Here is a 13,272-nt window from a genome sequence, read left to right as displayed (position 1 = left end):
AATAGAGAAGTCACTCGAGTTAAATTAAAATGCCACAATTTCTGCCAGAAGCCATATTCTTCGCCCGGGTTCTTTTTTTGTGCTCACCAGGGTGAGGGATGTCAGTGTTGGGAAATGGAACTCTTTTTAGGCACCTCGGTGTCACCATCAATCACTCCCAGGTCAGTGGGGCTCAGCGAGATGGTAGGAAAAGCGCCCTCCGCTCTGCCCCAACGATGTACTTCGCTCCCAAACACTCTCCTGCTGTACCAGTGTGGCATTTGTTCCAACGCCGAACCATCCTTGCACCTGTCTGAGTGACTTAACCAAAGACTTGGTAAAGGCACGATGGGCTGAATGGCCTCTTTCTGTCCTGCAAGGTTCTACGAATCTATGCAATGAGCCGACAGTGAAATCAGCTCTTATATAAACGTTACAAATATCACCAGCCAATTAACAGACTGTGTATAAATACAAGATAGATCTGATGTAACTCGCCATTCAGCCCATCGTGCCTTTTTTAGGTCTTTGAAATGCCAGGGCACTGTCACCCGATAGCCACTTAAAAGATCAAATAAAGAATTTAGGAAGAATTTATTTGCACAGAGTGGCGAGAATGGAAACCTCGCTGCCACGTGGAGTGGATGAAGCAGATAGCATTGGCACATTTAAGGGGAGGCTTGAAGCATACATGAGGGAGAAAGGAATAGAAGAACACAGGAGCAGGGTGGGAATGGGTAATTGGAGGAGGCACACGTGGAGCATAAACACCGGCATAGACCTGCTGGGCCGAATGGCCTGTTTCTGTGCTGTAGATTCCACGTAATATGTAATGCCAAATTAGGGGCAGGAAATGGATAGACACAACCCAAACTCGCTGTGCATAGGACACTTAGACAGCAGAAAGAAGGACGAAAAACAACTTGCATTTATATAGTGCCTCCCACATCCTCGGGATGTTCCAAAGCGCTTCGCAGCCAATGAATTACTTTTGAAGTCTGTCAATTGGACAAACGCAGAAACTTCCAACCCATCAGTCTGGGCTGAATTTGAACGTGGGTCCCAGGGGTGAAAGGATGGTGATTAACCCATTTCATCAGCCCATTCCCCTCTCCTGGATAACACTTGGCATGGCTCATGAATAACACAGATCGGCTGGACAGCAAGAATGGCCCAAGCAAGCAGAGCAGGGGGAGGCTGGGAAGTAGTGAGCAAGGCGACTGACGTATCTACTTGCCTGGCATAGGTTCTCCGGACCCGACTGGTTCGTGCTGTTACTTCCATTGGTTAGGACAGACCAATTAGCAATGCTCATCAAACTCTACAATTATATAGTCTTTAGACAAGATTTTTTTAAATTGTAATTGATTACCACACATTATCACGCATCACGATCTTCTTTGAGGTTATTTTATGAATGATGGGTTCTGGTTATACGGTAGCTACCCACCTTGTTTATACTGCAATGGAATTTGATTCTCCAGGCCAGAGGAGAGCTCCGTGTGTGCAAACTTGCACCACAGCGAGCGAGGGGAGCACAGCTGGTCCAAGGAACGAGCAGAGCTCCGTACCCAACCGGTAAATTTCAAATGCTTTGGAGAATGGAGAATGGGGGCACAAACACTCTCCAGACATTCAAATAAGCTCTGCTTCAGCTTATCAAGCACCCACGAGGTCAAAGAGGTTCCATGAGCACGTTATAAACCTGGTCCGACACTGCACTGAAACTATGGGGGCAATTTTCCCAGCCCCGGGGAGGCGGGTATGGACTGCCAGGAAAATGGCAGAATCTGGGAGCGGGTACCCATCCCGCCCCAAACCTGCCTCCGTGCCATCTTCCCAGGAGGCGGGTACCCGACCCGCGCCGAAGGGGATTAGTGCCAATTAACTGCCTGTTAACGGGCAGTTTTTTGGATAATCCCTATTTTGAGCCCTGAAGTGTGGGCTTCCCGACGTATCCGAACCTCGCCAGGGTCAGCGAGGCGAGGCGAGCCGAGCCGTGGGTCTGCAGGGGTCGGAGGGGCCGACATGTCCGGTGTGCAGGTGAGTGATGAGTGCAAGTGTGCAGAGGTAAGTGTGTGAGGTGAGTCTAAGTGTTTTAATAAGATTACTTACCTTTGCTTCTTCCTCCAGGCTTCATCCCTTTAGGCTGCGGAGCTGCCTCATCTCCACGGCAAAGGTGACAGAATGGCTGCTGCATTCTCCGATGCAACAGCCATCTGACTTCTGCTCAGGAAAGAGGTTTGGTGAGTCTTGAGTACAAGGACTCACCAAAGAACAGAGATTGTCAGTGTTTGACAGCTTCTCAAAGCTGTCGTTGTCACGATAACAATTCATCTATCAAAAATTTTTGACAGGTGAAACGTCATACGCTGACGTTCTGTCACCGGCTTTCCCTTAATTGGCCGGCTAAGCCCGCTTGGCGGGCTTAACAAGGTCAATCAAGGGAAAATAGCGTGGGTTGGCCGGACGTCGATGGAGGCGGGTCAAAAACCCGACAAGCAGCAGTCCCGCCTCCGTCACGTCCCCATTGATAAAATCACCCCCTATTTTCAATTGTGTTTCCTACATTACAACAGTAACTACACTTGGAAAAAGTACTTCATTGGCTATAAAGTGCTTTGGGAAGTCTGGTGGTCATTAAAGGCGCTATATAAATGCAAGTCTTTCCTTTCTTTCAATGCAGTCATGCTGAGCTGAGGGATCTGCTTCACAACAATGCAAAAGTGGGTCCGCTTAATGGGCCAGAACTTCGGGTCCCCACGGGTGAGTATGCGCTGGGTACTCACACATAGGCCAACGAAAGTGCCGGCTTCGTGCATGCGCGGGAAACCGGAACTTCCGTTCCCTTAAAGGAAGGGGTTCACAGGTCGAACGCGTGCGCCGGAGAGGCAGCGCGTTACCGCCTGGAACTTCTGTTTTTTTTGCAGCTTTCTCCGGGAGGGTAAGTCTCCAGCAGTTACACGTTTAAAAAGCAGTCGCAAGGCCTGCTTTTAACAAATGGTGAATTAAGTAAAATTAAAACATTTTTTCCACAGGTTTATTATTTTTAAATACTTTAAAGAAAGGTAAGTTTATTTTTAGCCCTGTTAGAAACTGCAATTAATTTTTTCATAAATTTAAATTGTTTAAAATAGTTATTTTATGTAATTTATAGTTATTTTAAGTGTTTTTTTTTAAATTTATTTGAAGTTTAAGTGATGTTTTGGGGCGGAATTGTATTCAAAGTTAATCTGTGAATACAAATTCCCTGCTACGATTGGCTCACCATGGCCCACGTGATCCCAGTGGACGCTTCGAACTAACTGCGCCCCTGGGATACGCAAGCACTGCGCGCCGGCAGTTGGAGGAGGCCCAGGATCGGAATCCCACGCGGGCCCACAGCTCAACGGTCGGCGCGCTAGGTAAGTGCAGGTCGGGGGCTTGCACCCGCGGGAAGCCTCCGACCCGAATTTCTGGGCCAATAGCTCCAAAAGTTACAAACGCGTGTGCTGTCCAGTAATATATTAAATATTCTGCACAGCATAATTAAGGAATACAATTATATCAAAAGTTACAATAAAACTATTTCTTTTAGATTATGTGCATAAGTCTCTGGAATGGGACTTGAACCCACAACCTTCTGACTCAGGCGATAGTGCTGCCCACTGAGCCACAGCTAACACTTATATGAGACTAAGGGGGCACAAAGGGTTACGACTCCTGTTCATGTAGAAGTTAAACACCAATACAGACTGGTTGGGACAAATGACCTATTTCAGCATTGCAATTCCTATGAAACTGGAGACTTATAACTTGTCCCCTCCCTTCTCACACTCGGTTGTCCAGTCACCCTGTACTTGCCCCTGTTCTGTCCTGCGGTGGTTTGGGAAGTTTTGCGGCAAGGAGTTGGGAGCGATTTATTTCTCCCCTTGTAGAGCACATCAGCCCAGATCTTGGGTCAGCATGATTCAACAACAACAACAACTTGCATTTATGTAGGGCCTTTAACGTAGTAAATCGTCCCAAGGCGCTCACAGGAGTGATTATCAGACAAAAATGAACACCGAGCAATTCTAATGGTAGCAATGGCTTCTTTAATGATGTACATAAATGATCAGGCAATTTTTTTTTTTTTTTTTTTTATATAAAGTGTTATTCATTCACAGGACGTAGGCATTGCTGGCAAAGCCAGCATTTATTGCCCCTCCCTGATTGGCCTTGAGAAGGTGCTGGCGAGCCGCCATTTCAGAGGGCAGTTAAAAGTCAACCACATGGATCTGGAGTCACATATGGGCCAGACCGGGTAAGGATGGCAGATTTCCTTCCCTAAAGGGCATGAGTGAATCAGATGTTTTTTTTTATAACAATCCGGTAGTTTCATGGTCACCATTACTGATACTAGCGTTTTTATCCCAGATTTATTTAATTAACTGAATTTAAATTCCCCAGCTGCCGTGGTGGGATTTGAACTCACATCTCTGGATCATTAGTCCAGGCCTCTGGATTGCTAGTCCAGTTATATAAACACTATGTACTGTACCCGAGTTTTCACACAGTTCATATATTTTTTATGAATCCATTTGCTGTGATTCCATCCTCATGTTATTCCATTATTGTTACAGTTGCCATTCCTGCTGCGCACAAAATAGCTGCCACGTATAACAACTTGCAGTTATGTATAACGTAGAAAAACATCGCAAACGAATTACAGAGGAGTAATCAGACAAAAAATGAATGCAGAGCCAAAGGAGGAGATACTAGGAGAGGTGACAAAAAGCTTGTTCTGGAGCTGGGTTTTGAGGAGGGCGATAAAGGAGAGGGGGAAGCGGAGAGCTGTAGGGCGCAGTCTAGACGGCTGAAGGCATGGCCATCAACGGTGGGGCGACGGGAAGGGGGATGCACAAAAGGTCAGAGTTGGAGGAGCAGAGGGGTCAGGGGGGAGGGAGGGAATGGGGGGGGGGGTTATTGTGATGCATAAATCCCCTTCAAGACCTTCCTCTTCAAGCATGCTTTGCCCCCCCGTCTTGACCGCCCCTTTAAGCAGCTGAATTTGTACATAATGAGCGCGACAGAAACGCAAGTTATTGCTGATTTCCTACCTTTGCAGAAAGTCATCGTAATAATCTCTCTGCATACACTTCGCAGTGATCTGTTTGTAGTCCTTCAGCAGCCTGCGAATGGAATCATTCAGGGCACCATACAAGCAGCGCTCCCCATCAAACGTGTTGGCTTCACATTTTGCTCCTGAAACACAACAGATTTCAGTTCGGGAAGACAGAGCCTCGGGAATAGTTGGCTCAGAGTCCGTCATTGATTAATGAGGGTAAAACAAATAACAATTTAAACCGCTAGAATCAATGACAATTCATTAAATTAATATTCGAGTGTGAAACCGATTACCTTTGTGCTAAATGTCATATAGTGAGTGCTGCTTTGCAGTACAACCTCACCAATGCAGGACTTTATCAAAGTAAGCAAGTGTACAATGTTCCCTTTAATTTTTTTTGGGGTGCGCGGCCCATTCAAAATACTGCACACATGCGCGGCTTTTCCTATTTAAAAGTGGATGAGCTGGCTGTGAGAGAGCTGGAGAGCGCGGCTGCGCAGCTTAAAGGAAACATTGCAAGTGTGTCAACAGAAAAAGCTTTATAGTTTAACCTTTTCTTCTTTACTGCAAGGCGGTTGGAGTATAAGAGTAAGGAAGTTTTGCTACAATTATACAGGGCCTTGGTGAGACCACACCTGGAGTACTGTGCACAGTTCTGGTCTCCTTATCTAAGGAAGGATATACTTGCTTTGGAGGCAGTGCAACAAAGGTTCACTAGACTAATCCCTGGGATGAGAGGGCTGTCCTATGAGAGAGATTGTGTAGAATGGGCCGATACTCTCTGGAGTTTAGAAGAATGAGAGGTGATCGCATTGAAACATACAAGATTCTGAGGGGGATTGACAGGGTAGATGCTGAGAGGTTGTTTCCCCCTGGCTGGAGAGTCTAGAACTAGGGGGCATAGTCTCAGGATAAGGGGTCGGCCATTTAAGACCGAGATGAGGAGGAATTTCTTCACTCAGAGGGTTGTGAATCTTTGCAATTCTCTGCCCCAGAGGGCTGTGGATACTGAGTCTTTGAGTATATTCAAGGCTGAGATCGATAGATTTTTGGACTCTAGGGGAATCAAGGGATATGGAGATCGGGGGGAAAATGGAGTTGAGGTCGATGATTAGCCATGATCTTATTGAATGGCGGAGCAGGCTCGAGGGGGCCGTATGGCCTACTCCTGCTCTTATTTCTTATGTTCTTAAAATGTTGTTTTTTCTCCCCACCCTTGAAGGTCATGACTCCTTGGCGGTTGCATAATCCCTGGGTGCCCCGGTCCCCCAGCCCCCCACAACCTTTACACGGCTGCTACACAACGAAGGGAAATTCGTTTTACCTAACTGGAGTACAGCATCTCGCATGAAGCACAGCTTTTCTTACATAAAAGACCACCACTCTAGCTCAAGCTCAATGCTTGCGCACACATTTCAACATTCTTTGGCTTGGTTTCCCATGTGTTGGGACAGTGGTTTAGCTTATTGTTGAGCCACAGGATAGGAAGAGACGAAACACAACAGGATACACAACAATCAGCAGTGCAATATGCGAAGTGCCTTCACAATGATGGAGCAGGCTCGAGCGGCCGTATGGCCTACTCCTGCTTCTTATGTTCTACAAGTACAATAATGTTTTTCCTCTTTGTAACACTTAATCTTGTTGAAAAAGTGTCTCACACAAGTTATTTTTGAAGTGCAATTGCAATTGTTTAGAGGCAAAGGTTCTGCGCTGCACTTGAGAGCACCCAAGTCTTTCTTGGAATAGTTCCATGGAATCTTTAGCGTGGCTTACACGGGCAGATGGGGCTTCAGTTTCCCGTCTCACCTGAAGGACGACGCCTTTAACAATGTAGCATTGTACATGTTTCAGTACATATTGTAAGCTGAAGTACTGGTGCATAACCTTCTAATACGAAGGTGAGCATGCTCGGTGTCAGCTTTGGGTCTGCTGAAAGATTGTGGGTTAGAATCATAGGATGGTTACAGCACGGAAGGCGGCCGTTCAGCCCGTCGAGCCCGTGCCAGCTCTCTGCAAGAGCACTTCAGCTTGTCCCACGCCCCCGCCCTTTCCCCGTAGCCCTGCAAATTTTTTTCCTTCTGGTACTTATCTAACTCCCTTTTGAAAGCCGTGATTGAATCTGCCTCCTTCAGGCAGTGCATTCCAGATCCTAACCACTCGCTGGGTAAAAAAGTTTTTCCTCATGTCGCCTTTGGTTCTTTTGCCAATCACCTTAAATCTGTGTCCTCTGGTTCCAGACCCTTCCGCCAACGGGAACAGTTTCTCTCTATCTGCTCTGTCCAGACCCCTCATGATTTTGTACACCTCTATCAAATCTCCTCTCAACCTTCTCTGCTCCAAGGAGAACAACCCCAGCTTCCCCTGTCTATCCACGTAACTGAAGTCCCTCATCCCTGGAACCATTCTTGTAAATCTTTTCTGCACCCTCTCTAAGGCCTTCACATCCTTCCGAAAGAGCAGTGCCCAGAATTGGACACAATACTCCAGTTGAGGCCGAACCAGTGTTTTATACAGGTTCATCATAAATTCCACACTTTTGTACCCTACACCTCTATTCATGAAGCCCAGGATCCCATAAGCTTTTTTAACCTGCCCTGCCACCTTCAACAATTTGTGCACATATACCCCCAGGTCTCTCTGTTCATGCACCCCCTTTAGGATTGTACCCTTTAGTTTATATTTCCTCTCCTCATTCTTTCTACCAAACTGTATCACTTCACACTTTTCTGTTAAATTACATCTGCCACATGTCTGTCCATTCCACCAGCCTGTCTATGTCTTCTTGAAGTCTATCACTATCCTCCTCACTGTTCACTATACTTCCAAGTTTTGTGTCATCTGCAAATTTTGAAATTGTGACCTGTACACCCACATCCAAGTCATTAACATAGATCAATAAAAGCAGTGGTCCGAGAACCAAGTTGAAGTCCCACTCCATAGGCTTGAGCACAAAATTTAGGCTAACACTCCAGAACAGTACTGAGGGAGCACTGCACTGTCGGAGGTACCTTCTTTCGGATGAGACATTAAACCGAGGCCCCGCCTACCCTCTCAGGAGAACGTAAAAGATCCCACGGCACTATTCGAAGAGTGGGGAAGTTCTCCCCGGTGTCCAGGGCCAATATTTATCCGTCAGCCAACATCACTGAAACAGATTATCTGGTCATTATCACACTGCTGTTTGTGGGATCTTGCTGTGCGCAAATTGGCTTCTGCGTTTCCTACATTACAACAGTGACTGCACTTCAAATAGTACCACATTGGCACGTCCTGAGGTCGTGAAGGGCACTATAGAAATGTAAGTGTTGTGTCCGTGTATAATAAGACACAGACTGCGGAGAACGATACAACAGGTGTTTACTCAACGTGGCTCACACTGCAACTGATCTGTACAGATTACTACTCAGGGCTATATACAGGTGTGGTCACTGCCGGTACTGCAGTATACATGAGCTGTAAAAGATAGTTCCCCCCTTAAAAAGGTATATACATTACAATTCCTCCCCTTTTAGATTAACAGTACCATAACACTCATTTAACAATTAAATATCAAACTAATTACAATTAACACTTTTAACATGCAACATTAGCTGAAAATAGTCTATTTATATATTCAGTCTTTGGGGAGGCTTCCTGATCCTTTCTGGATAGCGCCTTTCCCGAGTGTCTTGCTCTTGGTGCGGAGGCGATTCTGGCCCCCTATCGTCGGTTGGTTCATCAGCTTCCGATGCTACTGTTTCTGGGGTAGATGCGACCTGTACGTCGGGTTCATCACCAGGTACGTATGGGCGAGGCATGGGGTTGACTTGTTCCTGTGACTCTAGGATCTGGTCAGCATGGCGTCTCACGATGCTCTCCCCAACGGCCACTGTGTACATTAGTGGGCCCTGCCGTGTGCATATCGTTCCTGGCTGCCATTTTTCTGTTCGGTAGTCGCAGGCCAAGACTGGTTGCCCTACATTGAAGCTCCTTGTTGGCTTCTCATGGATGTGCTGGAATTGCTTACTCTCAACATCTCTTCGTACATTTGGTCTGAGCAAATCCAGGCGAGATCTTAACCTTCGGTTAAACAACATCATGGCTGGGGCCTGGTTGGTGACTGCATGTGTCGCATTCCGGTAGGCGAACAGGAAATTGTCCACCTTGTGCTGCAGCGGAATGTTGTCATTGTACATAGCCTTTACTGCCTTCTTAAAGGTTTGTACGAACCTCTCAGCCAATCCATTTGTGGCTGGATGATACGGGGCGGATGTGTAATGCCTTACCCCATTCTTTTTCAAGAACCTCCGGAACTCTTCGGACACAAACTGTGGTCCATTGTCGGAGCAAATCTGTTCTGGCAAGCCATTCCTGGCAAAAATGGTCCGTAGGACTGCAATAGTTTTCTCCGTGGTGGTGGAGGACATTTTGATGACCTCAGGCCATTTCGAGTGAGCATCCACGGCTATTAAAAACATTGAGTCCATGAATGGACCAGCAAAATCAATATGCGCCCATTGCCATGGAGATGAGGGCCACTCCCATGGGTGTAGAGGGGCCTGTGGTGGTGCATTTTGGACTTTCTGGCATCCTGAGCAGCTCTTGGTCAGGTCCTCGATTTGTTTATCGATTCCCGGCCACCACACATAAGCCCTGGCTAGGCTTTTCATTTTTACCCCTCCCAGATGACCCTCATGAAGCTCATTGAGCACTCTATCCCTTAGCTTGGGTGGAATTACCACTCGGGATCCACACATCAAGGTCCCCCGGCACACTGACAGCTGTTCTCTCCTTGTCGAGAATGCTGGCAACAGTGAGTCGCCATGTGCTGGCCATCTCTTCACCGTCAAATCATATACCCGAGACAGTGTCGGGTCATTTCGGGTTTCCTTTTCGATACAAGCGTTAGTTACCGGTAGGTATTCAACTATAGTCGAATGGAATATTTCGACAGGATCCACTGCTGGTGCTTCCTCTGCAGTAGGCAGTGGCAGGCGTGATAGCCCATCAGCATTTCCATGCTGTTTCGTGCCCTTATATTCAATCTCATAGTGGTGCGCCCCTAGAAAAAGTGACCATCTTTGGAGTCGTTGCGCCGTCATCACCAAAACGCGCTTCTTCGGATTAAAAATGGAGACAAGAGGCTGGTGATCCGTCAGCAAGGTGAATTTCTGCCCGTGCAGATAGTGATTGAACTTTTTCATTCCCCACACTAGGCTGAGGGCCTCCCCATCAATCTGGGCGTAGTTACGCTCGGCTGAGGTTAGTGATCGTGACGCAAAGGCTATTGGCCTCTCTGAGCCGTCCGAGAATTTGTGCGACAGCACCGCTCCAATGTCGTAGGGTGACGCATCACATGCCAACCGAATTGGTAATGCTGGGTTGTAATGGGCCAATACCTCTTTCGATGTGATTAGTGTTTTGCTCTTCTGGAAAGCTCGTCTACATTCGTCACTCCACTTCCATGGCACCCGTTTGCAGTGGGGTGTTCAGTGGGTGTAGTATTGTAGACAAATTTGGCAAGAACTTATGGTAGTAGTTTACCAGCCCGAGGAACGACCTCAGTTGTGACACATTTTCCGGTGCTGGAGCCTTGACTACTGCCTCAATCTTCTCTGGGGACTTATGTAACCCCTCTTTATCGATAACGTGGCCACAATACGAGATCTGTTTTCTAAAAAACTCGCATTTGGGGCGGTTAGCTCGGAGCCCATATTCCTGCAATCTAGTGAGCACCTGCTCCAGGTTGGCAAGGTGATCACTGTCATTTTCGCCCGTGACCAGGATGTCGACCAAATAACACTGGGTCCCTGGGATCCCTTGCAGGACTTGTTCCATTGCCCTCTGCCAAATAGCCGGAGCTGATGCTACCCCGAATACCAGCCGGTTGTATTGGTAGAGACCTTTATGGGTGTTGATTGTGAGGTATTTTTTTGATGCTTCTTCTACCTCCATTTGCAGATACGCCTGGGCCAGATCAATCTTAGTGAAGCGTTTCCCTCCAGATAGCGAGGCGAAAATATCTTCAATCCGCGGAAGTGGATATTGTACGGTGTGAAGGACCGGGTTCACTGTTACCTTAAAGCCCCCACAGATGCGAACCTTCCTTGGTTCCCCAGGCGTGCTGCTCAACGACTTTTTCATCACAGGGACGATGGGTGTAGCCCACTCGCTCCAGTCTACCTTGGACAGTACACCTGAACGTTCCAGACTCTCCAGCTCTGCTTCGACGGCTGGACGGATCGCATAAGGTACTGGTCTGGGCTTAAAAAATTTTGGCCTTGCGTTTTCTTCAATTTTAATCGTCGCTGTCATGCCTTTTAGTGTTCCGAGTCCTTGCTGGAACACTTCTTTCGCGTCAGTTAGGATCTTTGACAGTCGCCCAGGTGTGACGTCGTCATCCTTTTTGTCAGCCACAGTCAGTGCCTGTATGGAATGCCAATCCAGTTGTATTTTCCGGATCCATTCACGTCCCAGTAATGGTGGTCCTCCATCTTGTAATACATACAGGTCTAGTTTTGGTGTTTCCTTACCGTTATATATAACGGTCACCCTTATTTTTCCTTTGGGGTAGACTTTTTGCCCCGTGTACATCTTCAAAATAATTTTTGTGTCTCTCAAGGGTATGTGTGAGAATAGCCGCTCGTAGTCCCGTCGGTTTATGACTGTTAGGGCTGATCCTGTGTCCAATTCCATCTTTACCTGGACTCCTGCTATCTTGAGAGTGACCCAAATGGTTCGGTGATCCTCCGTTGTGATCACATTATGTAGTTTCAGACAACTCAGTTCCCTGCTTTCGGAGTCGTTATCACTCTTTTGTTCGTCTGAACTATTCTCCGTCATCTTATGTACCTTCTTGTGCTTTTCTTTGGTCGGTTTCTTATTGCTGGTTTTCTTTCCCGACCTGCAGACTCGTGCTATGTGTCCTACTTTTCCACACTGTCTGCACACTTGGTCTTTGAACCAGCAATTATTCTGGTCGTGTGTTGTTCTGCCGCAGCGATAGCACTTCTCTGTTCCATATGACATTTCGTTTGTGCCATATTCTTGCGGTCTCTGTTGTATCTCTGCAGCGCCCCGTGCTGCTGCTTCATATGATACCGCAATGCTGAAAGCCTTTTCCAGCGTAAGGTCCTTTTCAGATAAAAGCCGTTTCTGGGTTCCTTCACTTTGAAGCCCACACACAAACTTGTCCCTTAAGGTATCTGCCAGTCCCGCTCCAAACTGGCAGTGTTTTGATAGTTTGCGCAGTTCTGTTAAATAATCAGCATTGCTTTCATCCTTATGCTGGTTCCGTTTGTGAAACTTGAATCTTTCTGCTATCAGCAGCGGTGTGGGGTTTAAATGTTCCTGTAGTATCGTTACTATGTCTTCAAAACTCTTTTCCATTGGCTTCGTTGGGGTTACTAGATTTCGTAATAAACCATACGTCTTTGCACCCATTAAATTTAACAATACCGACGCTTTCTTGTCATCTGACACCTCATTTGCCTTGCAGTATACCTCTATTCGTTCGACATATGTAGTCCAATCTTCGACTTCATTGTCAAATGCGGTGATACTGCCACAGTTCGGCATTTTGGGTGTGGTTTAAAATGGCGTCTCCCAATGGCTTAAAATGGCGTCTCCCGCGCTTTCCTTCCTCCCCCGCTGCTGCCAATGCCGCTCCCGGCGGTTCTCGTGGCAATGGCGGCGCCCTGTAGGTTTCGCGCGCTTCTCCTGCGCTGCTGCCAACGCCGCTCTTGGCGGTCCTCGTGGCAATGGCGGCGCCTCGCAGGTTTCTGCGCGTCTCTCTCTCCCTCTCTCCGACGCTGCTCGGCCCCTGAACACCGGCTGCGCCCTGTGCGCTCTGCCCTCTCTCTCTCCCCCGTCGACGCTGCTCGGCCCTTTGCTGTGCCGCTCGGTCGGGCTCTAGCCCGCCGCTGTCCGGGAAGGGTCTGCGCACTACTTGTTGCCAGCCCGTTTCGCTGGACCACCTCGACTGGAAAGCCAAGCCTGGCTCTCGACAGCCTCCCCCGCAATTCTCGAGTCTCTGCTGGATGACTGGGCGGTTGCCCGTGGTCGACGCCCGAGTCTCTGGCCTTGACCTCCAATCCACTGATCTCCAGGAACAAATCCCCGGGAGGTGATGCGGAGTTGCAGGTAGGTTCGAACTTGCCTCGTCGCCAATGTTGTGTCCGTGTATAATAAGACACAGACTGCAGGAGAACGGTACAACAGGT

The 13,272-nt window shown here is 47.7% G+C and overlaps 1 protein-coding gene across 6 annotated transcripts in view; it reads right to left on the bottom strand.

Moving 5' to 3' along the window:
* The window catches only part of abtb1 (ankyrin repeat and BTB (POZ) domain containing 1), a 98,572-nt gene that overhangs the window by 46,341 nt on the left and 38,959 nt on the right, over positions 1-13,272 (bottom strand). For 5 of the 6 annotated variants that reach the window (XM_086002099.1, XM_086002098.1, XM_086002097.1 and 2 more), the window contains one exon: positions 5,061-5,205. In XM_086002099.1, the coding sequence (XP_085858225.1) occupies positions 5,061-5,205 (145 nt within the window). Of the gene's footprint in view, positions 1-87; positions 2,321-5,060; positions 5,206-13,272 lie in introns of those variants that run through there. The other variant, XM_086002103.1, reaches the window with a different exon arrangement.

This window comes from Somniosus microcephalus, chromosome 11, assembly GCF_052327205.1.
Source record: "Somniosus microcephalus isolate GS21.2 chromosome 11, FLI_Smic_1.0, whole genome shotgun sequence".
Taxonomy (NCBI): Eukaryota; Metazoa; Chordata; class Chondrichthyes; order Squaliformes; family Somniosidae; genus Somniosus; species Somniosus microcephalus.
Note: the sequence above shows the minus strand (reverse complement) of the source record. Positions and strands in the feature narration are given on the sequence as shown.